This window comes from Lycorma delicatula, chromosome 12 (genome assembly GCF_047948215.1).
Source record: "Lycorma delicatula isolate Av1 chromosome 12, ASM4794821v1, whole genome shotgun sequence".
Lineage (NCBI taxonomy): Eukaryota > Metazoa > Arthropoda > Insecta > Hemiptera > Fulgoridae > Lycorma > Lycorma delicatula.
The window spans coordinates 64,678,091-64,705,535 of record NC_134466.1 but is presented as its reverse complement, the minus strand read 5'-3'; the positions used below and the strand labels follow the sequence as shown (position 1 = coordinate 64,705,535).

At 32.8% G+C, this 27,445-nt stretch overlaps 1 protein-coding gene across 1 annotated transcript; it reads right to left on the bottom strand.

The window, feature by feature from the left end:
- Window positions 1–1,071: 1,071 nt before the first annotated feature.
- Window positions 1,072–27,050, bottom strand: LOC142332920 (maltase A3-like). Its single transcript, XM_075379621.1, has 10 exons — window positions 26,813–27,050; window positions 22,586–22,765; window positions 18,861–19,021; window positions 16,227–16,352; window positions 14,224–14,468; window positions 13,319–13,514; window positions 11,812–12,049; window positions 7,825–8,020; window positions 4,150–4,293; window positions 1,072–1,331 (listed from the first exon to the last, which is right to left on the bottom strand). The coding sequence occupies exons 1-10, from the start codon at window positions 27,000–27,002 to the stop codon at window positions 1,082–1,084; spliced, it is 1,926 nt and encodes a 641-aa protein (XP_075235736.1). The 5' UTR covers window positions 27,003–27,050; the 3' UTR covers window positions 1,072–1,081.
- Between the last annotated feature and the right edge of the window lie 395 nt (window positions 27,051–27,445).

Below are 27,445 nucleotides of genomic sequence, written 5' to 3'. Positions count from 1 at the left end.
AAGAACAGAATTAGAAGAGGAAATTATACTAATTAATAAGATTAGTTTTAAGGTTATGACTAAAAGAAAATGTAATAATGAATACTTTTTTCTTCCTTGTACGAAGTAAAGGAAGTATTATACCCCGATAAATTTTAGTTTTCAGATTTCAACGGAAATATCCATTTTGACCATCCCTGAATCCATTTTGACTAGTTTCATTGTGACGTCTGTACGTACGTAGGTATCTCGCATAACTCAAAAACGATTAGCCGTAGGACGTTGAAATTTTGGATTTAGGACTGTTGTAACATCTGGTTGTGCACCTTCCCTTTTGATTGCAATCGACTGGACCAAAAGTGTTCAGAAAAGTCCAAAATCCAATTTTTTTGGATTTTAGACTCTTTTTCTTAACTGAAATAATAAGCTCTCATTGAGAGCTTTTCAACGATATATAAGTGGTACTTATTTTCATTATTTCCAGAGTTATAGCGAAATAAAATTTTAATTAATAAAATATTTTGATCGTACAACGAGAACGCACATCGGTTCGAATCAGACTTCATCTCATTCTTTTTTTAACTTTTTTTTTTAATTTAAATATATTGATTTATTAATAATTAACCTCTGGCTGTGAAAAAATTGTACTATTAATAATTCAATAATAACAATAAAAAAATAACAGAAATTCTTAATGAAATAAAATTGTATATACTTTTCATTTAAAAAAAAAAAATATAATCTAATTTAGTTGGCACCGTCAAGTTTAGTGGTGTCGTAATTAATTTCTTGTTACTCATTCATTTTCTTTTTTATTTGTTATTAATGTTTATTTTGTGGACTTTGTAGTGCTGAAGTTAATGGTTCGTGATTTATGACTGAGCTTGAAATTTCATATTTGATTTTAAGTTTTCCTACAACTGTTTATTTGTATTATTTATTTACAAAACGTTTGTCAGGAAACTTACTTATGACTCCGCACGAGAGCCGATTGTAATTATAATTGTTATTGAGCAAAAAAAAAAAAAAAAATTAGTTGGCGTATGAGGAAGTCATGTAGTGTCCACATCAGATTTAAAAAAAAATGCTTTATTTAAATATGTTAAAAATATTTTCGAAAATAATTTACAATTATTGTATTTATCAAAGTAAACCATGTTAAATAATTATCACTGGTTACGTGCACAGAATTACTTTTTGGAGTTGTGGACGTTGGTGTTGTAGATGTAATATTTTCTGGCGCTGTTGTTGGTACCACTGTTGTATCCGTCGTTAGTACAACTGAAGCTTTTGGTCTTAATATCAATAGTTTTGATGGATTATGTATTGAAAATTTTGTATCCAATATCTCCCTGTAAAACAAAATATATTCGATTATTAAAAAGAATTTTATTTATATTATTAAATAAAGATTAAACGATAAATTCCTCCACCCAAAAATAAAACAAAAAAATCTGGGAGAACCGCCTTGCCGGTGAAGGACGACCGACGCCGACCCGACACTGCGGGGCTCTCTTTCTTTTTCCTGTTTAGCCTCCGGTAACTACCGTTTAGATAATTCTTCAGAGGATGGATGAGTATGATATTTATGAGTGTAAATGAAGTGTAGTCTTGTACATTCTCAGTTCGACCATTCCTGAGATCGTGGATACCGGGATCTAGTATTCAAATCCATGTAAAAATATCTGGCTTTACTAGGACTTGAACGCTGTAACTCTCGACTTCCAAATCAGCTGATTTGGGAAGACGCGTTAACCACTAGACCAACCCGGTGGGTTACACTGCGGGGCTCTAGGGGCCACTACTGTCACGGTATAGTGAAGACCCAACTGCCGCTGAGGGAAAGCCCGGTCGGACTTCAATGATAAGCCGCAACGCGCCGGAGAACAGCTTCCGGACCCAACAGCTCTTCTCAAAACTAACGAAAAAACGGCCACCACAAGGTTATGAATTACAAGGTTATCACCACAAGGTCGCCGTCGAATTCATTCGACAGCTCTTCTCAGGGCTACCATAGGTTACTGATTACAACGAGCTGTTGAAACCAATCGACAAAAAAAAAGGCCCTTTTCTGGGCTACCATAAGTTTAATAAGTGCCACGTGCCGTCCAAACCATTTGGCGACAATATATATACAGGCTAATTCAGGAGGATAGGATAACAATTTGACAACTCATTCTAGAGGCTAAAAATAAGAAAAAAATTAACATAAACATAGGTCTGAAAACGCTTCGTTAGCGAGTTATACAGAGTGAAAGATTTCGCCCGAGTTTCAGTTCCTCCGACTAAATTAAGGCTTTCTGAAATTCTGGGAAGGTCAATTAAGGAGCAAATTCATTGTTTATTATGTTTTTTGAGCTGGGAAATCGAAAAACATAGGTTGCAGAACTGTATCTCTCTTAGTTTCTGAGATATCCCATGTAAAACGACAAAAATAGGGTCAAAAAACACATTTTTTTTACGTTTGACGTACAATAACGTTGTTAAATTGGCAATAAATCATACATTTTTAAAAATAAATTGTAGAGCATTTAATTATAAGAAGATTGATGTAAATAATGTCAACAAAAAAAAAAAAAATTAATCATGTCGACATTTATTAACAACAAAACCGACGAAAACTTAGAAGAAAATGTTACAAAAAAAGATATGTGAAATATGTAGGAGCTCCATCAAGTTGGTAATACATTTCAATTCGTTTTGCTAAGGGGATATTTTCCAGCAATATAATAAATTCATTACGTAAAAATTCCAGATAATTTCTCCCTGTGACACGATGTTGTAGTATGAAAGGACCAATTAGTTGGCCATCTATGATTCCGCATAGGTGACCCTATTTTTAGCGTTTTACATGGGATATCTTAGAAAATAAGAGAGATACAGTTCCGAGACCTATTTTTTCCATTTCACAGCTCAAAAATCATAAGAAACAATTGAATTTGCCCCTTAATTAATCTTCCCACAGAATTTCAGAAAGCCTTAGTTTACTCAGAGGAACTGAAACTCGGGCGAAATCTTTCAACCTGTATAACTCGCTAACGAAGCGTTTTCGGACCTATGTTTATATGAACTTTTTTCTTATTTTTAGCCTCTAGAATGAGTTGTCAAAGTATTGCCTTATCCTCCAAGATTTCGCCCGAGTTTCAGTTCCTCTGAGTAAATTAAGGCTTTCTGAAATTCTGGGAAGGTTAATTAAGGGGCAAATTCAATTGTTTCTTATGATTTTTATATATCACCTTGTGTGTGTGTGTGTGTGTGTATATATATATATATTTTAAATTTTATAATTTTTAGATTATTTATGATATGAAGGGACAGACTTATAGGCCACATACTAAGGCATCCTGGAATAATCGCTTTAATATTGGAAGGACAGGTAGAATGAAAAAATCGTGTAGGCAGGCCACGTTTGGAATATGTAAAACAAATTGTTAGGGATGTACGATGTAGAGGATATACTGAAATGAAACGACTAGCACTAGATAGGGAATCTTGGAGAGCTGCATCAAACCAGTCAAATGACTGAAGACAAAAAAAATGATTATTTATATATTTTTAATTTTATATACGTATCTTTCTATTAAAAATCTTTTGTGTAAAACCAGATTTACTTGATTTCAAAATAAACACTTTGAATATACTGGGGAAGCAGAAAAAATAACAATTATTTAAATCTGTTAAACCTTTCATGGATTATTTAAAAACATAATGACAATTTTATAGTAAAACTTTATCATAAATTTACCCCCACACTAAAAAAGAGATCATTTCTATTTTTTTATTTGTTCACTATATACGAAAAAATAATCAACACCGGAAATGTATTACAATGTTGTTTCCAGCTTTTCTTAAAATTTACTGATCTTTTACATCCGTCATTTATTTTTTGAAAAATATCTAATTATCGTTGCAGTTGTAAGAATTATATTTTTCTAACCTTAAATAAACAAAATAGCGACACGATTATTGAGGTTAACTTTAATTTTCTTTTTCAAATCTTTCCAAATTATTTCTTGAACGTAAAGCTTCATGGTTCAACCAGATATCGTAACTTAAATTAATAAATTTCCCTCAATGTGAGTTTTTTTCATAATATTACCTTTATTGTTTTTTTTAATACTGTTAAATTTACATTTTTAAAAGTTATTTTTTATATATAGTTCTACATACCCATCTTTATAATCAGAATTTATACTCGATACAGCTACGCTCAATTTATCCGGTAGATTAGGTATGGTTTTCCCTAGTAATATTTCTTCTATCTCGCTCCCAAAGTTTACGATAATAACGTAAGATTCATTTCTTGGTAATCTCCTAAAAAATATAAAATAAAAACAAAATTACACAAGTATTGATAAAAAAAAATAATTTTGTCAATTACATTTTCATTTGAGTTTAGTACATTTCGCAGATATCTATCTATAACAACATTGGAATGTTTCTTAGAAATTAAACAGCTCAACTGCAATAATTTTCGGATTTTTAAATTTCAAAAAAATGATTTACCTGTTCGACCGTTAGCTAATATAATATCGAACACAACTTAGTATAATATTTTAAAATTTTTGTCTAATTTCTAAAATGAATTTACTTTGAAATACAAATATATTGGATAAACAAAGTTTTTAAAAGTTGTTATAAATTAATTAACAAAATTGTCAATATAAACATAATTTGAACATGTGTAAATGTACAAGAAATGTCAAAAAATCTAATTATTATTTATATAGCAAAGCGTGAATTTAATTAAAATAAAATACACAGGTAGAAAATTATGAAAAAGATGTACAGGTGATTCAAAGAAACGGGACATTTTAAAAATGAAAAAATTTTTTAATGAAAAAGTTTTTTTAAAAAATGAATTTTATTTCATGTAATTGTACAAATGTTGCCATTTTAGGATACATACATTTTAGTTTATTTTTTAAAGATGACATCTTGCAGGTGACCTCCTCTTCTAAGTAAACGCTTACGAAGTCTCTTCGTTAAATTGTTCATGGTTTGACGTAACATCACGACTGGAATTTCCGCAATCGCTTCTCGGATCTTTGCCTTCAGTTCTTCCGTTGTAGCGGGTCTACTGTAGAACATTTTGCTTTTAAGGTGACCCCACAAAAAGTAATCGCAAGCCGAGAGATCAGGCGATCTGGGAGGCCATCTAATGTCACCGTTTCGTGAAATGACACGTTGTCCAAACAATCGGCGTACAGTTGCCATCGATATTCGTGTAGTATGTGACGTTGCTCCGTGTTGTTGAAACCAGGCTGTGTTAAAAATCGGTGGAAATCTCTTTTGTTCCACAACAAATGTTTCAAGCACGGCTACGTAACGAGCCGACGTCACTGTAATCGCAAGACCGTTGTCATCCTCAAAAAAATAAGGGCCTATAACACCGTAAGATGACATAGCACACCACACGGTCGCTTTCTGGCTGTGCAACGGACGCTGGTGTAGCTGCGTAGGATTTTCTTGTGCCCAGTATCTGAAATTGTTAACAAATCCACTGAGGTGGAAATGCGCTTCGTCTGACATCCACAGTTCGTGAACAAACTCTTCGTTATCGTTTATCTTCTGAAGCGTTACATTACAGAATTGTGCTCGCACAACTGCATCGTTTGGTTCCGTTCCTGGACGATCTGCAAGTTGCATGAATGGAATTGCAAGTCCTTCACTAATATTCTTCAAACGCTTGAACTATGCGATCGTAAAGATGCTGAGAGACGACGGATTGACCGATGTGGACTTCGTGTGACAGCATCTTGTAAAGTTTGAACATTCTGTAGTGTACGGACGGTTCGCTCACGGCCTGGAGGTTTCTTTTTCATTGCCGAACCGGTTTCCTCAAAATTAGATATCCGTGTTTTAATTGCACGTGCTGATGGAACGCGGTCGTGTCGTCCCAGATTAAAGTGACGGCGAAATTCTCTACGCGCTCCCTCCACACTGTCATTGTTTTTGTAAAACGCTTTGATAGCAAATGCACGTTGCGCACCACTACAAAGATCCATGACAACTAAATGGCAGGTTAGGTTAGATAGGCTGGCGCCACTTATCAAGTGGTACCAATCGCCCACGGCTACCAACACAACTTTCAAAATTTTCCGTTTCTTTGAATCATTCTGTATATAGAAACTAACAAATTTCTTTTAATATGTAATGTGTAATAATAAAAACATATCGGATTAGTCTAGTATTTACACTCATCGTCGCAAAATCAGTTGATTTTTGAAATCGATACTTCTAAGGTTCGAGTTCTCGTAAAGTCAGTTGCTTTTATATGAATTTGAATGCTAGACTGTGGATACCGATGTACTTTGGCAGTTTTGTTTAACCTCCGAGAATGATTTGTTGCGAGTGTGAAAAAGCCATGCCTGACCGGGATTCGAACCGGGGATGTCCGGATGAAAGGCCGAGACGCTACTACTCGCGTCACGGAGGTCGACTTTGACAGTTAGGTTTCAATTAACCGCACGTCTCAGAAGTAGTCGACCTGAGTATGTTCCAGACTAAATATTTACCGATAGATTTACACTTACATTGTAGCTACGTCAGGCCTGGCAGGTTGGTAGCGGTAATTGCTTTTGCCAATTAAACACAATTGAAAGTTTGATAAAACATTAACTAAATGAACATTACGGAACTTATAGGGAAAAAATGTATCCCTTCACTTTTCCCTTTTACCTTTACCTTTATCTTTCTCCCTTTCCCCCTTTCAACCTTTTCCCTCCCCTTCTCTTTTACCCCATCTTCCTTTTGCCATTTTCATTTTAACTAATCCCTTTTCCCCATTTCCCCCTTTCATCAATTTTTTTCCATCTCCGTTTCTATTTTCCTTATTTCCTTTCCACTTCCTCTTCTCCCTTTGTTGGTGAAGTGATGACTAAACGGAGGAACACACATTCAGTTTTAAGAAACCATCAATTTATTGGAAGAAAGAAAGATGACGCCTGATGATTAATATATTTAGACTATTTTCAGTGTTCGTAGCTGTCAGTGAGAAAGCCATGAATTTGTTTGCAAAAAAATTAATGCATGCAAATTGATGCTTATATAAAAATTTATACTACAGCCAATTTGTATTTTTATTTGAAAATCCTTACCTACCGATTGATATTTTTTCCATATGTTAGGGTTGATGAGGGAAGCTTAACTCCAGATTTTTAACATCCTCCCTCCAATAGATTTTTGAAAACTCAAAACGTTTTTGAAATGCGTTTTTCTCTGAATCTATGCATTTTAGAGAAAAGTTTTACAAACAAAAAATATAGAGGACATTTTCCTCTACGATTAATGTCTTTGAAGTTATGCCGTATAATTTGAAATTGTAATACTAGGTGGCGCTGAAGTTGTAAAAAACGTTGTAAACGACTAGAGCGGTTTCGAACACGTGCCCAATTCACAACATTTTCACACTTTCACAAGCTACAGCTCCAAAACTGTAAGTTGTACAAGAAAATTGTTTAAATAAAAGTTGTCTGTTTTTTTGAGATTAACAACTTTTCTAAAAGCAACACAGACGAAAAACAATTTTCGTCTTTCGGGGAAAGAGAAAAGGGGAAAACGGGAAAGGGTAAAAAGGAAACTGGAAGAGTGGTGAGGGAGAAGTGGGAAAGGGAAATGGGGAATAAGTAAAACTTGTGAAGTTTTATCAAATTTAATTTTTTTATCAAATTTTCAATTGTGTTCATTTAAACTCTCTCTCTCTCTCTCTCTCTCTCTCTCTCTCTCTCTCTCTCTCTCTCTCTCTATATATATATATATATATATATATATAAACGCACACACACGCGCGCGTATGTACGTGCGCGCGCTGTGAGTGTGCTTTGTTTTATTCTAATAGATTACCTGGTGAATGCTAGAACCCATGTTGATACCAAATACACGTTGAGATCTCCTCTTTGTATAGTCGGCTTTTTTCTTAGATCTATTAACTGTTTGTAAACTTTATAATGACTTTTCTCGGCTTTTTTCTGAGCCTCCAAATTCATTTCCCAGTACGATGGGTTAACAACTCCCCATGTAAATTTATTAGTTGAAAAACCTGTAAAATATTGATATTTTTTAATATTTCATTGTTTGCAACAGATTATATTTTTGGCTAAAGTAATAATAGTAATATTCTGAATAAAAAGAAATTAATATCTAAATCAAAACAGGAAAATTTTAATCATCGTAACCATAAAAAAAAACGTGTTATTCAAACTATCAGTAAAGTCTCTTTTTTAAATTCCTGATCGCGTCACTCTGCCTCTTGCCTCATGCTACACTTCGGGTAATTTGTGTATATCTTCCCACCGCCTAAAAGGAGGTCATCCCCTCCGTCTACTGCTATTTCTAGAAAGCTATTCGACTTTAGAAGGTGGGTGAGTTACTCTTGCTAAATTCCTCAATCTGAAAATATTTACATCTTATGTCAAATTTTATTGCCACCGATCTCGGGAACAGATCAGTTCTATCTTAACTCACTTCAACTAAAAAATCCTTTTTAACTCTTCCACGCCATTTTTCAAACGTGTTTTACCATGTTAGATTCTAATTAGTGTTTCATTGTAATCTTTATCGAGATGTTTTTCTAAAAGACATTTTAATATTAATTGTAAATAACCTTTGGCGATATTTCATTTAAATATTGTTATTTATCAATTCCGAGTAATAATTCTTGGAAAGAAGAAAATAATTATATTAGGTAAGGTAATAGAATTTTATAAAACTGAATAAATTAGATTTATTAGAAATAAAAATGTATAAATGTGGAAAAAGAAGCGAGCCTTTTCTGGTCAGTTTTAATTCTAATCATGTAGCGATATAAATAGTAAAAAATTATCCACACGTTATCTAGTAATTAAGAAAGTTAAAATAATTATAATGTTTAGATATTTTTTTAAAAGAGGAATCTCAATAAAAATAGTTCTTCGAGTTAGTTCAGTAGTACCTAGTAAGGATGTAGTTACAAGAATCAGTACTTTTAATTTTTCAGTTCGTTGTTCCACAACTAATAAAAATTCTGAATGTAGGTGTAGGTTTTAATTCATGTGAAACCTGAACCTACTTGTGAGTGACATTTAAGTCTATCAAGGAAAATCAGTTTGTTGGAAGATATATCTGATCTACTGAAAGCTAAATTATTAATAAATAATATATTATATTCGTCCGAGGTAAAGGGGATTGTGCGAGAAAACTTACACGAAATGAATGAGTGGATACAAAATATCCACTCATTCATTATAATGATAATGATTTATTCATGATAATCATTTATTCAAGTTAATGATATAATGAAATCATGGTTTCCTGTCTTTTTATAAAAAAACTAGCTGTACCCGCCACGCTTCGCTGTAGCACATTGTGGTTGCATGGATGAGAAATGAGAAACAAAACAAAGCATGCGTTTCATAGAAGCTTAATTTTGCAATACTTGTGGATAAAGGTTATCTGGTTTGCGACTCAGGAACACGCAACATACAGTTGCCCATGTGAGAAGCAATCCGCATCTAAATCTAAATCATACAATTCTAAAGATTGACCTTGAGCTTTATCGATTGTGATTGCAAATGCCAATCGAATTGGGAATTGCAATCTTTTAAATTGAAATGGTGTATCGGTCGGGATCATAGGTATTCGAGGAATGAGGACATCTTCACCTTTGAAAGACCCCGTTAAAATTGTTGCTTCCACTACGTTATTCATCAATTTCTTAACTGCAAGTCGCGTGCCGTTGCAGACTGATTAACATTCCGCAACAGGATAATTGGCACCTATTTTCAATTTTAATATTTGTGGTGACATCCCTGGCATATCAAGTAAGTTTAAAAATTCCGTTGGATAATTAACTACTTCATCTCCTTCCACAACGGTGTCTATCGACTTATATGTAATTTCCTCACTTTGAATGCTGGATTGAATAACATTATTAGATAGACATCTTTATTCTTTGGGATCAAGGATAGCTTGTTCACTGAGCCAGTCGTGATTTCTATGATTAATTTGAATACTTTTTCGATCAGTTCTTCTTTTGATGTTACTAAATTACAAAAATTATCAAGAAATGATATTCGTCTAGACGTCTCATCGACTGGCAGCTGTCCGTTTCCAGTGTCCAGTAACTGTCGTGAGAATACCTCAGCTGATTGATCATTTTGCAACTGGACACGCATATTCGTAGTCAGCTGCAATGTACGTACGTGTCGCCACAGTGTTAAATATTTCAGGCAAGCATTATTTCGTCTGCTGGTGTCGATCGAGAAATTACAGGCAATGTTTGCCTAAAATCTCCTGCGAGCAATATCAAAGCATTCCCGAACGGTTGAACATTTCCACGGAAATCTCGTAACGATCGATCAAGAGCTTTAAGCGATTTTTTTATGTGCAATCGTGCATTCATCCCAAACAATGAGTTTAAATTTTTGTAATACTTTTCCCATACAGGATGCTTTGGAAATATTGCACGTGGGAGTCTCGATAATTTGCATGTTTAATGGCAACTTCAGAGCTGAATGCGCAGTCCTTCCACCTAGTAACAATGCCGCAGTTGTTTCAGACGTAGCAAGAGCTAAGGCTATGTCATTTTTTGATCGAACCGTTGGTAGAATCGATCTAATGAGGAATGTTTTCCCAGTTCCTCCTGGCGCATCCAAGAAGAAGGTCCCCCCAACTCCGTCATTTATCATTTGCATTATACGATCATAAATGCCTTTCTGTTCACGCGTTAATTTGGGAATGTTTGATCGGACATATGACTGAAGATCACCAATGTTGTAACTCTGTTTACGACGTAAATCCACATCAAATAAAGCAATCGCAGCTCGGGTGGGTGCTGGCATTCCCAATTGACTAAGAACTTTATTTGCATTAGTTAAGCACTTGTCTTCAATATTTATCAATGCTTCGTTGAAATGCCTTCTGTAAATTCAGACAAAAGTGAATATTTAACCTAACAAAGGATTTTTTGGTCATTATGTAGGGATATTATTTTCTGTGTATTTGGTTATTTCGACTTTTTTCGTTTGCATAGTCTTAAGTCTATCTGGGCTATAAGAAAGTTAGGTGTTTTAATTTATTTACTGTAAGTCATCCTTCTTGGTGGCTTTTCTTTTTGTTTTGGTGTTTTTTTTGTTTTTTTTTTTTTTTTAATAAAATACAGATTTTTTAGCTGTTAAATATAATTCAAAGAAATTTGTTACTTAATCAGTTGTGATTTTGTTTACATTGGCAACGGCCATACGGGCTCTTTGTGATTGGTCGTTGTGTTTGACAGCGGCCATCTTGCATTGATCTGATTGGTTTTCCTTTGTTTACATTTCCATATGATTTATTAGCCTCTTATTAATTAAAAAAACTGTACAAATTAAAAATAGATAGATAGATTTATTAAAAATAGATGAAAACAATCTTTGATGCGGGTTATATCTCGTGCTAATATTTGAGCTCAATCGGTGCGGAACATTTTCAGTTTTTGAAGCGTACACAAACGAACTTAACATTTTTATATATATAGATAAATAATAATAAGAAGCAATTAGTAATGCAACATTTTTATTAATGTAATTAATTAGTAGAAATGATTTTACACTTTTTTTTTCGAAGTACGATCTTCGGAATCGATAAACGCTAACATATTGTTTTATTTTGATATTTGTCGGAAAAAGTTTCAAGTTGCAGTCTTTTTTTATTTACCGTTTCAGGAATATTCTGTTCGTTTTTAACCTACATTCATTTGCCATAAAAATTCTAGTATATTTTTTCAATTTTGTTGTTTTATACGCAAATACTAAACTAATATACCTTTCTTATATAAATATGGTACACTGCATAGTTAGTTAATTTTTAATATACCTCCATTTGGTGTGTCATTCCACGGGAAAGGACCTCGCCCTGCATCCCTCTGGATTCTTACATTAGCATTGTGGCTGTCTCTTTTTTGATCCTTTCGAATCATACTATTTGTCTGTCCCAGTTCGTCTCCTTGGTACGATATTGATGTTCCAGGTAACAACATCGATAACATGGCAAATCCATCGAGAAGTTCACTTCCCACTCTATTTGCAAGTCTCGGAAAATCATGGTTTCCTGTCTTTTTATAAAAAATAAAAATAATAATAATAAGCAATCAGTGATAATAATAATAATTATTATTATTATTCAAACGTAAAAAATGTGTCTTTTGACCCTATTTTTGGCGTTTTACATGGAATATCTTAGAAACTAAGAGAGATACAGTTCTGGTATCTTTTTTTTTCGATTTCCCATCTCAAAAACTATAAGAAACAATTGAATTTGCTCCTTAATTGACTGTCCCAGAATTTCAGAAAGCCTTAATTTACCCGGAGGAACTGAAACTCGGGCGAAATCTTTCACTCTGTATAACTCGCTAACGAAGCGTTTTCGGACCTATGTTTATGTGTAATTTTTTCTTACTTTTAGCCTCTAGAATGAGTTGTCAAAGTATTGTGCCCTATCTTCCTGAATCGTTCTGTATAAATGGTTGTGTGATTTTTTTTGTGAAATTTTATGATTTATTATAAGGATTGTGATTTTAAATTAGAAATTGAATCATTTAATATATAAGATTGTTTCAATTTTATTTCATTTTTTAATTAATTAGCCAGTGTAAGGTCTAGGCTAGACTACGTAATCCAACAATCAAAGCGTTGCTATGGACTAGTTTCAGGCTGTGCCAAATAGCAACCGGTCAACAAACAGCTGTTGCAAAGCGGTAAATATAAAGAAAAATACGCAGGTAAACAGAAACCGTGGACCATTAAATTGTTCCAAAAGAGATCCACGGAAGTCATCACGAAGGAAGTTGATATGAGATGAGATTATAGTAAATATGAGTATTTCCTCGGGTAGTAGCAGTGATTCTGATATCACACACTCCATTATGATCAATTTGCCATGGCAAAGGGTAACTGCTATTACGCACATTAACGGTAACTAACACAATTCCGTGATTCCATAAGGTATTTCAAACGTTCGAGAAGTTATTTAAATTTATTTCAGGTTTTATCTAAACATTTGGATCACCAAAATTTGGCTTAACATAGCTTTGTTTTTGTACCGATTAAATGATGTAGAATCAATTTTTTTCCGTATGACTTGACATTATGAATAAGATGACCTTATCTTACTCGAAACCGGTCGCCCCCTCAGTCGCCGTGCGCCAACATTTTTTTTTGGATTTTTTTGCTTTTGAAGGTGTTTGTTAGTAGTCATTCTAGTAATTTTACAGTCTTATCATTAGTAATGATAGGTTTTCAGGATTTTTTTGTAATAACAGTATGTTAGCAAGCTTTTTCGTGACTAGTAATAATAGAATCGTAATAAAATGAAATTTACTTACCACCCAGTCGGCCCATTTTCCTTCCGGCATATTGTCATACCATATATCAATTAGATACTTATATACGGTGGAATTAAGTTCGATATTACCATACATTAAATGGAAATTAAATGGTAACTGTATTCCTTCGTTCGTGCCGTTCCCGTAATATAGCATTACGTTATATAAGCTTGAATATGACTCTGTTAACATTATTCTGAAAAAATTATTTATAATTAAAATTGAGATTATGTTATTCAAATCTTTTTTTTTGTTTAAAAATTGCCTTACGCTATAAAATTTGTAATGAATTACAAAAAAAAAAAAAAAAAATCACTTATTGTTCACAGCTTATAAACTATTTTATATGATTTTAATTACTTGAAGGTTCTGCCATACAAATATTTTATGAGATTAACATTTCTTTTAGTGGAATTTTAAATTACTGTCTGTTACTTCTTCATCGCAAGTAACTTCAGAATCGCTTACGGAGAAGTCTTTCACTGTGTATGTGACTACTATAATTAAATAAAAATGAATCATTTGTAGGCCAAATACTGAAATCTACAAAAAAACTAGCCGGGGTATTTGCTTATCTAAGTGAAATAAGAGTAAAAAAAAAAAACGAGTTTTACGTATAATAAGAGGAACAGTATTTTCGAGAATTAATTTCATTTCAATAATTTTATATTTATAAAGAGTATGAAACATTTTTTTTTTAATATTCTGATTCATTTTTTCCACATGTCAATGTACGATTATTCACTTGTTGCTTCCACGTAAAGAGACTTTGTAAAAGCTGAATGCCTCTTTAACTTTTCGTTCCGAAAAGTAAGCCGTAAATATCTACTTAATTCTTGCATATTACATTGTAACGAATATAAATCTATTACATAGATGGTATAATATTGCAGAATAATATTTACCTGGTATGTTTATTAGGAGAACTCATTGCATAAGCGTCAAGGAATTCCCTCCATTGGTAAATCACCCCGTATGTGTCGGGCCAATCGCCGGTGTAATTATGGTTCATTTTTAAATAATCATTATCACATGTTGTATATTGCGGTAAACAAAGTTCATCGTGTAATTCCGGATCTTCCGTTAACTCTTTAACAGCATCTACTCTGAAACCATCTACGCCTAAATCCAACCAGAATTTCAAAACTTTCTGAAAATAAATTGATGAGAAAACCCTTTACTCATGTAAAAAAAAGATATATTTATTTCTTTTATTTGTAATGTTATTTTGTAAATAATTTTTTCCTATGGGTGTTTAACAAAAAGGTATTTATTATTCTCACATTTTATATTGTTACCACATGTAACAATATGCGAACACGGTGACAACTCAGATGCGAGTGACGCACAGTATATGGATGCGCTGATACAAGCATTAGTATCGCCTCGCAGTTCTTCCACCATAGCGGCCTCACCACCCTCAGGCTCCGATAAAAGAGCGTTGACGAGAGTGAATTTTCAATTCATCGTCGACCACAATTTAGAGAAGACCAAGAATAAGGAGGAGATGGAAGAAAACAGAAGTTCCCTGGCCGCTTCAACCTGGGACTTCCCGGCGGATGCCAACATCCCCGCCGAGCGAGCTGCTGGACGCGGACGCTACCTTCCTGTTCCAGCTCCAGTTCTCCGGGCTTCAATCGCCCTGGTCGGCGGACTCAGCGTAGGATCGCTCGGAGGGAACCGCCTCGGCCGAGCCGGCGAAGGACGACCCGACACTGCGGGCTCTGTGGAGGGGGGCACCACCGTCACGCTGTAGTGGAGACCCAACTGCCGCTGAGGGAAAGCCCGGTCTGACTTCAATGGACGAGCTGTAACTCTTCGACTTCGCCGTAGACCAGCTTCCGGACCTAACAGCTCTTCTCCGAGCTAAACAAAAAAACGGCCCTTTTAAGACCTACCATAAGGTTAGTAATTGCCACGTGCCGTCCAAGCCATTCGGTCACAATATAATATGTTACCGTAAAAACCGAAATTAGAGAATTTTATCATTCTCCGATGAATGTCTACACATATCAAATACATCGGTGAAAGAGCAAAATATTTGCTTGTAGTAGTGTATATTCGAATATTCGAAGGTATACGGCGATAAACACAGATAAAATTTGGTGGAGGGTCGAAACGATAAGTAGAAATTAAAAAAAAAATCATCCAATACAATATAAATCGCCAATTAGAAAATGATTTTTTAAAACCAGTAGTACTTTTTGAAAAAAATATTTTAAATATCCGTTAATATTATTAGTAACACATTAATGCTAACAGCTATTTTACACATGATACAAAAACATTCACCTTCCTAGATTAAACTGTTTCATATATATATAATAACCCACGGGGTTGGTCTAGTAATAAACCTCGTCGACGTAAATCACCTGATGATTTCGAAGATTTCTCAGGTTTGAATTTTAATATTTATTCGGATATGAATACTAAATCTTCAATACTCGTGTACTATGGTGGATGGGTTTCAATTAACCACACATCTCAGGTGTGGTCGGTCTGAGTCTGTACAAGACTACTATACACCTCACTCATACTTCACGAATAAAGGACGTGGCTGCTCGAGGAATCCAGAAAGCTCAAGGATATCTGGAGACTTCTGGAATATTCATAAGAAAATAAATATATGTAATGCAAATTTGACATCAATATAGTTATACTGAACAAGATGTTGAAGTGGTTTAAAATTCAAGTTTTGTTTATACTTATGGTCTCAGCAAAGATTTAATATAAAAATGTAGGGAGCTATATTTTTTTCTTAATTTTCCTATGCTTTGTAATAAACTATGCAGTATGTAATAATAATAAAATATAACATATTTTGCTAGAGAAGGTAAATGAATCGCAAGGGTATCGCCTGTTTAAAAAATAATAGACCGAAACGCTTAAATAGATTTTAAACACTTACCTTCATATCTTCTCTAACTTTATTGTTGTAGTAATTCAGATCTGGTTGTTGAGGAGTAAATTTGTGATAATAAAATTGTTGTCGCTGTTCATTATACGTCCAAGCAGGTCCGCCGAATAAGCTGATCTGAAAATTATATAAATCTTTTTTTTAACTATATAGTAATATTAATATTGTACTTTTAAATATATAATATTATGATTTTTTTTGTCTTCAGTAATTTGACTGGTTTGATGCAGCTCTCCAAGATTCCCTATCTAGTGCTAATAGCTTCATTTCGGTATACTCCCTATATCCTACATTCCTAACCATTTGTTTTACATATTCCAAACATTGCCTGCCTGCACAATTTTTTCCTTCTACCTGTCCATCCAATATTAAAGCGACTATTCCAGGATGCCTTAAAATGTGGCCTATAAGTCTGTCTCTTCTTTTAGCTATATTTTTTAAAATGTTTCTTTCTTCATCTATTTGCCGCAATACCTTTTCATTTGTCACTTTATCCACCCATCTGATTTTTAACATTCTCTTATAGTAACACATTTCAAAAGCTTCTAATCTTTTCTTCTCAGGTATTTCGTCCAAGTTTTACTTCCATGTAAAGCTACGCTACAAACATACAGTTTCAAAAATCTTTTCTTGACGTTTAAATTAATTTTTGATATAAACAAATTACGAGTATATTTCTGACTGAAGGCTTGTTTCGCCTGTGCTATTCGGCATTTTATGTCGCTCTTGCTTCGTCCATCTTTAGTAATTCTGCTTCCTAAATAACAAAATTCTTCTACCTCCATAATCATTACTCTGTCTATTTTTATTGTCCATCTTCGATATTTTTACTACATTTCATTAATATCGTTTTGTTCTTGTTTATTTTCATGCGGTAGTTCTTGCGTAGAACTACCGCATGTACCGCGGTAGTTCTTGCGTTATTTTCATGCGGTAGGATTTAGAAGAAACAATGAACGGCATAGATGAAGTCCTACGCAAGAACTATCGCATGAAAATAAACAAGAAGAAAACAAAAGTAATGAAATGTAGTAGAAATAACAAAAATGGACCACTGAATGTGAAAATAGGAGGAGAAAAGATTATGGAGGTAGAAGAATTTTGTTATTTGGGAAGTAAAATTACTAAAGATGGACGAAGCAGGAGCGATATAAAATGCCGAATAGCACAAGCTAAACGAGCCTTCAGTAAGAAATATAATTTGTTTACATCAAAAATTAATTTAAATGTCAGGAAAAGATTTTTGAAAGTGTATGTTTGGAGTGTCGCTTTATATGGAAGTGAAACTTGGACGATCGGAGTATCTGAGAAGAAAAGATTAGAAGCTTTTGAAATGCGGTGCTATAGGAGAATGTTAAAAATCAGATGGGTGGATAAAGTGACAAATGGAGAGGTATTGCGGCAAGTAGATGAAGAAAGAAGCATTTGGAAAAATATAGTTAAAAGAAGAGACAGACTTATAGGCCACATACTAAGGCATCCTGGAATAGTCGCTTTAATATTGGAAGGACAGGTAGAAGGGAAAAATTGTGTAGGCAGGCCACGTTTGGAGTATGTAAAACAAATTGTTGGGGGATGTAGGATGTAGAGGGTATACTGAAATGAAACGACTAGCACTAGATAGGGAATCTTGGAGAGCTGCATCAAACCAGTCAAATGACTGAAGACAAAAAAAAAAAGTTCTTGCGTAGGACTTCCTCCATGCCGTTCATTGTTTTTACTAAATTATTTTACTCTTAGCTAGAATACTATATCATCAGCTAATCGTAGCATCTTTATTTTTTCATCTTATACTGTTACTCCGAATCTTAATTGTTCTTTAACATCTTTAATTGCTAGTTCTAAATTATAGGTAAGGAACATATTAATTGCCTAACAAAGAGAACGGTCTTTATCTGTTCAGATTTCGCTAAACATATTTTAAAGACTAAGCATAATTATGTTTGGAAGTATTGGATTATTCTAACAATTATTATAACACTTTTAATCTCAAAAACTTCCATATATACAGTAATATATTAAAAAATGAACAAATTAAATTCGATGATATCTTGTATAAGTAAATAATAAACAATAATAATTAATTTGACTAAACTGATACCACAATTTACAACTGTGAAACTATTACAATGCGATTGTAATCACATTGACGTAAAACTTTAACTTTTGACGAAATTTAACAAATTGACGATCAATTGTTATGTATATTATTTAATTATGTATGCTTTATAATTTTATATATTTTAATCAAATTATAATCCACCTGAAGATGGCAGAATAGCCGAAAGCGCTCGAGGAAGTCAAATTACATTTTTTTAACCTGTTCTTATAATTATATATAAACGCTCGCACGCACACACAAACACACACACACACACACACACACACACACACACACACACACACACACACACACACACACACACACACACACACACACACATATATATATATATATATATATACACACACACACACACACACACACACACACACACACAAACCTTTTGAAATGAATAAAATATATTGGTATTCCAATTATTATTATTTTACTATTTCTATCTCAGAAGTTACAAGAATTAAAGAAATGGAAATCTGAAAAATATAATTTTGTAAATTACTTACCCAGTTACACGGAGGTGCGTTTGTTCCATTCGGAAACACCTGCTTTGGATCTCTCCAAATGTAGTAATCTGTGTAAGGCTCTATTCTCTTAACCGATTTTTGAAACCATTCGTGTTCATCGCTCGTGTGATTCGGTACGAAATCCAGGAGAATATACATATCTATGGTATTTAAAGTAAATAAATATCGATTAATTTTGTAAGCGGTATCAGTATACATATTTCTAGTAAAATAAAATCATAGCAACTCTATTTTTCTGTTACAGTTATATTAAGTCGGATTAAGTAGTTATTAGTGGTATCGTCTCGGCTTTTCATCCGGTGGTCCCGGGTTCGAATCCCGGTCAGGCATGGCATTTTCACACACGCTACAAATCATTCATCTCGTCCTCTGAAGAATGCGTAACGGTGGATCCGGAGGTTAAAAAAAAAAAAAGATTAGTTATTAGCGACTACACTTAAGTTAAGATGTTACTTGGCGTTTATAGACCTAGAAAAGGCATTCGATAACGTAGACTGGAATAAAATGTTCAGCATTTTAAAAAAAATAGGGTTCAAATACAGAGATAGAAGAACAATTGCTAACATGTACAGGAACCAAACAGCAACAGTAGCAATTGAAGAACATAAGAAAGAAGCCATAATAAGAAAAGGATTCCGTCAAGAATATTTCTTATCACCAATACTTTTTAATCTTTACATAGAACTAGCAGTTAATGATGTTAAAGAACAATTTAGATCCGTAGTAACAGTACAAGGTGAAAAGATAAAGATGCTACGATTTGCTGATGATATAGTAATTCTAGCCCAGAGTAAAAAAGATTTAGAAGAAACAATGAACGGCATAGATGAAGTCCTACGCAAGAACTATCGCATGAAAATAAACAAGAACAAAACAAAAGTAATGAAATGTAGTAGAAATAACAAAGATGGACCGCTGAATGTGAAAATAGGAGGAAAAAAGATTATGGAGGTAGAAGAATTTTGTTATTTGGGAAGTAGAATTACTAAAGATGGACGAAGCAGGAGCGATATAAAATGCCGAATAGCACAAGCTAAACGAGCCTTCAGTAAGAAAATTTGTTTACATCAAAAATTAATTTAAATGTCAGGAAAAGATTTTTGAAAGTGTATGTTTGGAGTGTCGCTTTATATGGAAGTGAAACTTGGACAATCGGAGTATCTGAGAAGAAAAGGTTAGAAGCTTTTGAAATGTGGTGCTATAGGAGAATGTTAAAAATCAGATGGGTGGATAAAGTGACAAATGAGGAGGTATTGCGGCAAATAGATGAAGAAAGAAGCATTTGGAAAAATATAGTTAAAAGAAGAGACAGACTTATAGGCCACATACTAAGGCATCCTGGAATAGTCGCTTTAATTTTGGAAGGACAAGTAGAAGGGAAAAATTGTGTAGGCAGGCCACGTTTGGAATATGTAAAACAAATTGTTAGTGATGTAGGATGTAGAGGGTATACTGAAATGAAACGACTAGCACTAGATAGGGAATCTTGGAGAGCTGCATCAAACCAGTCAAATGACTGAAGACGTTATATAATCCCCCCTCCAAGTTATTAAGTTACGGGCGAGGAGTAGGATGATGAAATCTTCCAATAGTACAGACATACTTTAAATTATAATTAATTTTTTAAACCAACTTCTTAACGAATCGATTGTTTTGAACTTTTTGGTTCTGGTCTTTGTTGCATTCGTATCATTCATCTGCCAAAAATCTAATAATACAGACAAAATTTCAAAACTAAGGAAATTGTCGAAACGCTATTCCAATATTTCACAATTATCTTTACTGTTCAATGCTAAAATATCTTGAAGCATATTTCTCCTCTTGAAGCATAAGATTGGGGCGGGTATGAATTTATATTTGATCTGAAAGCTTTAATGAAGTATCGTCTTGTATTACTTCTGTAATCTGATTCCTAAGGAATTCTCTCCTTTTCCTCCTCAGGATCTTATGCGATACTTTATATTTTGGTATATGGCCAATTTTTCAGAAAAAAATTTGCTTGGAGTTGCGATCAAAAGAAGACTTAACGTCTAGAAAATATGTATCTTCAGACTCTTCATTCTACCAATCGTGTTTCTTTGTTATGTTGAGGAACTTTTTTTTTGTTAAATTGTATTTTTATAATTACTATTTACGCTTGGTGGTATCTTAATATAAATTTTTTAATTAAGTAAATGTGTAATATAATTACTAAGTAATTTAGTTAGCAACATTTATATTATTACTAGTTGACCCGGCAATGCTTCGCCATTGTTAGATTTGAGTATATATAGATTAAATGAACACAAATGACATTTTGGTAAAACATTATAAAAAAATTATGGAACTTCGCAAAATTTAACCTTTCCCTTTTCCCTTCTTCGCATCTTCCCTTTCTCCCTATTTCTCTTTCCCATTTTTTGCAAAAAAATACTTTTTTTTCACGTAACTAATATATAACCTGAGTGTGAGCCAAATCGAACCGTAAATGCAATCTTCCCAAATATGTCAACCCCAGCGCCATCTAGCGGATCCATTTTTTGCAGAGCTATTTCTTTTCACGTAAGTAACATATATTCTAAATACGAGCCAAATCGGACCATAAATACAATTTTCCGAAATATATCGACTTCAGCGCCACCTAGTGGATCCAGACTAATTCAGAAACCTTCGCAGGCGGGCGCACAACAACTCACTAAAGTTTCATCGCAATCGGATGAACGGTTTAGGAAGACATAAGAGACATACAGACAGACAAACATTCATTTTTATATATATAGATAAAACATTTCTTGTTTTGGAATTTGAAAACATCCTAAAAACGCTTCAATAATTTTTATGAGTTATTTTATCCCAGTCGGTATTATCGCTACCGAATGGAAAGTTCTCCTTGCAGCCGCAAAATTTTCTGTGATGTTAAAAAAGTAATAATAAAGGGAAAAACACTTCTAACCATTACACAAAAATAGAGGAAATCATCTAATAAATTCAAAAGAGAAAAAAAAATTCAATATTGAAAAGAAAGGAAGTAAGTTCAACAAAATACGTCAAAAAGATGTTTTAAATTTTTAACACGTTTCAAAAGTGTGTACTTTACAAATTTTTTACACAATGCAATAGTCTTTTTTATGATATAAAATTCAAACTAGTTAAGCCGATGAAGGGACCTGCAGGCTCCCTCTTTCTCTCTCTCTCTCTCTCTTTCTCTTTTTCTCTTTCTCTCTCTCTCTCTTTCTTTCTCTCTCTCTTTATAACTAATTCAACTTCAAAACAAGAATGGATATGAAGGATTTCATAATTTTCTTACGTAAACTAACGAAAGGCACGCGTTTATGGTGTAGCTCTTTCTTACTGCACGCTCTTATCTCCTAATTACAAACATTCTCTAATGACTTATTTTCTTCGATAATATTTGTAAATCTAAATCTAACCCACCCGGTTAATCTATTATTATTTCGAAATCAGCTGATTTCGAAATCGAGAGTTCTAAGGTTCAAATCCTAGTAAAGGCAGTTACTTTACTATGGATTTGAATACTAGGTCGTGGATACCGGTGTTATTTGGTGGTTAGGTTTCAATTAACCACACATTCTCAGGAATGGTCGACCTGAGACTGTACAAGATTATACTTCATCTACATTCATACTTATCATCCTTTGAAATAATACTTTGCGGTGGTTTCGAAGGCTAAACAGAAAAAGAAAAAGTATTTCTAAATCGCTTACCTCTTTCTTTAATCGCTTTCATTAAACTTTTGAAGTCGTCCAGCGTACCGAACATGGGATCTATATCAGTAAAATTCGATATATCATAACCGTTATCGATTTGTGGCGATTTATATATCGGTGATAACCAAACTGTTTTGACTCCGGTTTCCGTAAAATAATCCAATCTCGATTTTATACCTGAAAAAAAATAATAAAAAGTTTATTTTACGCCTACTAAATTACATATACACATTTTTTTCTGCTCTTCATTGAAACTTATTTCATTTGAAAGTGAGTTTTTACAATCCTCCAATTCTTTAATAAGAACTGAGACTGTACAAGACTACACTTTATTTACACTCATACATATCATCCTCTGAAGTATTATCTGAAAGGTAATTACCGGAGGCTAAACAGGAAAAGAAAGTTCTTTAATAAAGTGGACAGTTACACAATTACATTGTGGTGGACGTCGAATTGCATCAAATTTTTTTTTGTGGTGTCTGTATCACCATTTTATATTAGTTTATATATTAATTTCGTTTCACGTCTCTTAAGTTGTTATGGGTGTAAGTGAGAATGTGTTGGATCAGTAACCATGGACACATAGGTTCAAATCCGACTTCATGTATATATTTCTTTTAACTTTTTTTTGTAAATTTAAATAGTCTTATATTGATTTATTAATAATTATTAACATCCATAAAAATTTTTAAATTAAAATGAAAAGTACATAAAATTTTATTTCACTAATTATTTACGATATTTTTTTTTATTGTTAATATTGAATTATTATTTACTGTACATTTTTTTTTTACAATTAGAAGTTAATAATTATTAATAAATTAACTATATAAATTAAAAAAATAATAAGTTAAAAAAAGATATATGTGTATGTAGTCGGATTGCAACTGGATGTGTCTTCCCCTTGTAAGATCCAAATATTTTAATAAGAATTCATTTGGCTATAACTCTGGAACCAATGAAAATAAATATTACTCTTAATGAGGGCTTATTACTACAGTTAAGAAAAAGAGTCTAAAATCCAAAAAAATTGGATTTTGGACTTTTCTGAACACTTTTGGTCCAGTCGATTGCAATCAAAAGGGAAGGTGCACAACCAGATGTTACAACAGTCCTAAAAACAAAATTTCAAAATTCTACAGCTAATCGTTTTTGAGTTATGCGAGATACCTACGTACGTACAGACGTCACGTTCAAACTAGTCAAAATGGATTCAGGGATGGTCAAAATGGATATTTCCGTTGAAATCTGAAAACTAAAATTTTTCGGGGTACAATACTTCCTTTACTTCGTACAAGGAAGAAAAAAGTATTCATTATTACATTTTCTTTTAGTCTTAACCTTAAAACTAATCTTATTAATTAGTATAATTTCCTCTTCTAATTCTGTTCTTCAACGATGTTTTTTTCCACTTTATTTTTTATATTCAGTAGAATTTTTCATCTGAAAATTGATGGAATTCATTCCTTGGCTAGAGTATCGGGACAGATAAGTTAAGTGTAGCAACGAAATACAAGATAACTCAGGTGTAAAATACTCTTTACAACCCACTTAAAAAAAAAAACTGAACCATTTATACGACTCTTATCATTAACAGAATGAATAACTTGGAAATTTTCTGTTCACACATTATTGTAAAACCTTTGAAGTGACCGTCAAATTGTTAAAGAATCACGAGCGTACAAGATAATACGAATTGTGGAATTTATAATCAAAAATTAAATGAATGCTATTTTAGGTAAGTAATTAAGCTGTATAATTTTAATCCGTAGAATAAACCACATCGAAAAGTAATACACATTAATATTCAATTAATCTTTTTTATGAAAAATAAGATAAAATTTATGACTTGATTGTGAGCTGTAAAACAACCAATAATTTTTTTTTTTTTGTCTTTAGTCATTTGACTGGTTTGATATAGCTCTTCAAGATTCCCTATCTAGTGCTAGTCGTTTCATTTCAGTATATCATCCCCTACATCCCTAACAATTTGTTTTACATATTCCAAACGTGGCCTGCCTACACAATTGTTTCCTTCTACCTGTCCTTCCAATATTAAAGCGACTATTCCAGGATGCCTTAGTATGTGACCTATAAGTCTGCTCTTCTTTTAACTATATTTTTCCAAACGCTTCTTTCTTCATCTATTTGCCGCAATACCTCTTCATTTGTCACTTTATCCACCCGTCTGATTTTTAACATTCTCCTATAGCACCACATTTCGATAGGTTCTAATTTTTTTTTTTATAAAATAATAAAATTTAGTAATAAATGAAAATTTTTTTTTTAAATACGCTCTGAAAAAAAAAACAATTTCGGCACGCCGGAAAGCGGAAGTAGGTTTCACCGGTGGTAAGTACGGAATAAAAAGATTTCCATAAAGTTAAGAAAACTTCAAATTTACTCAATACGATAACGGTTACATATGAAAAAAGTTTCACATATTTAGCATACGACAAGCCCCATCTTCTTACAATTCCAGTAAAATTTTGGTCATCCCTTGCCGTAAGGGTTGATCATATCAAAAATTGTTCTAGATAAAGGTTTTAGGTAATATTTAGAGCAATCGTTTTTGAGTTATGCGAGATACATATTCGTACGTACAGACGTCACCCCGAAACTAGTCAAAATGGATTTAGGGATGGTGAAAATGGATATTTCCATTGAAATCTGGAAACCGAATTTTTTCGTGATCACAATAGTTCCTATACTTCGTACAAGGAAGTAAAAAGATTATGAAATCTGTAAAAAATATCTATTTCAAAGTATTTTAATCATAATTTTGAATTATTTCGATTCATTATAGCAAATCTAAATACTGTATGTGACAGGTGTTGTATTATAATTCTATAAAACATCTCATTTCTTTTGTATCATAATTATTATAAATACGAAAGATTCTGATAGGAAATCTTTTGATGTAACGGAACAGAACGCAAGACTGGCGGAAGTTGCAATATTTCTCCCTACAGATCGCAGAGCCTGTATAATGTCCCTTGCTGTTGTTTCTTTCTATTATCGGGCGGATTTCATCGGTTATTTAGTGGCCGTTATAAATTTTAAGTTTTATTTATGGATGGATTTGGTATCAGTATGGACCATGGTGTAATCACGCCTAGTAATCCCGGCGTGATTTCCCTTAAGTCCATCCGCTACTTTCGGTACTACTTTCGGTACCAGCACCTACGGGCTAGCAGGAGTGCGCCTACCGGAGCTCTAGTTATTTGGAGGGAGAAATGCGCCCCGTTCTCCGGAGGGAGTCGCATATGCTGACTAAATGAAATTGTGGTCTCTTCGTGGGACGGTGTGGGGTGATTTCTAGCTTTTTATAATTTTAACAAAATTTAATTGCGTAAACGGTCACTTTCGCGGCCGGGATTTTTGTGCGGTTTCGTGCGGTGCAATAATAGAGGCTTCTAAGCCTGGTTTGTCATTTTTTAACTCCACTTTTGATTTAACGATTTCAAAAAATCTCATTAAATTAGAAATCATTCAAAAATTATTAATAATTAAAAGCACCTCTCTTTTTACGAAAAATAAGCGCTTTTTTACTTAATTTCAAAATTCTGTAAGTTTTTCTATTTTCTCGTAGAAAATACAGAATGAAAAACACATTTTTTTTTTAAAGTTTCTTCATAAAATTGATACATTTTGACTTAAAGGTAAAAAAAAAACAAAAAAAAAAACAGAAAATAATGTGATTTTTCCAAAAATAAATTGATTTTGATCATCAACTTAATGTAAATCAGATCCGTAATCGTATTCCTACTTGAGCCAACTTTAAGCAAAATTAAATTACGTTTCCAAGAATCTTCCATTTAGAACAATGTACTGAATATGTTATTAAAAACGTACAAAATTAATTAAAAAATATTGAAACAAGGCAAATTTTCAACAAAAATTAAGTTTTTTAGGTTACCGTATGCATGAAATTAAAAATTTATCCTTAAAAATTATATTTTTTTTGTAAAAGTTATAAAAAAGTAACTAAGAAATTTCCTTTTTAGATATTCTGGATTTTTTCCCTACTCATTATTTCTCATCCAATTCTCGGTCAAGCTGCATAAAACATAACAACAGATCGTATTCAGTGTTTAATAACTTTCATTATTGTCTGAACATCATCCGTTGTTTAGCTCTTGAGTTAAACCTCATCAATCGGAATTTTTTTCTTTACTTTTTGTTACTTTATAGATCGATTAGTTAATAAAATAAATTTACCTTCTAGATCTCCTTTTCCATCTCCGTCGCTGTCTTGAAATGATACTGGATAAATTTGATATATAACGGTAGTTTGCCACCAATCTAAATCCTTATCCCATATTTTCCATTTACAATTAATATAATTAATATTCAATAAAACAATTAAAATATATATTAAATTTTTATAATTATTTTTTATCGCTAACATTGTACTGTTTTTAGTTAGCTATTGTAAGGGGCGTTTCTCCTTTAAGTAATTAAGTATATTGAATGAGTTGTTCCTAACTAATATAATATTATATGAACTGCTATCTAACACTCGAAAAAAAAAGAAAAGACTAGAAAATATAAGATTAGAAATTATCAATTAACTAAAGTCTTCTTTAGTTAAATATTTGAATTAAGGCTATAATTTATGCAGTTATACTAATAGAGTACTTTCCTAATTAATGTAATGATAGTAATAAGTAATATCCAAGTTTTGTAAATTTATATAGGTCCTAATGTCCTTATCGTTTTCTATTAAAACACTTATAAAAGATATTTTAAAAAAGATATCGATGATAACTAATATCGATTAAAAAGGTAATTAAATTTGTTAACTCATGGTTTTTTTTATTTTTTATTTAGGCAATTGTCTTTACCAAAAAT

Bases quoted from the DNA above. Each gene is read 5' to 3' on its own strand.
- LOC142332920 (XM_075379621.1), bottom strand. From the start codon at position 27,002: ATGTTAGCGATAAAAAATAATTATAAAAATTTAATATATATTTTAATT. The intron at 19,022-22,585 runs GTAAGCGATTTA...TAAATACCATAG, and splicing joins GAAAGCGATTAAAGAAAGAG to ATATGTATATTCTCCTGGAT. The intron at 12,050-13,318 runs GTAAGTAAATTT...TTTTATAAAAAG, and splicing joins GAAAATGGGCCGACTGGGTG to ACAGGAAACCATGATTTTCC.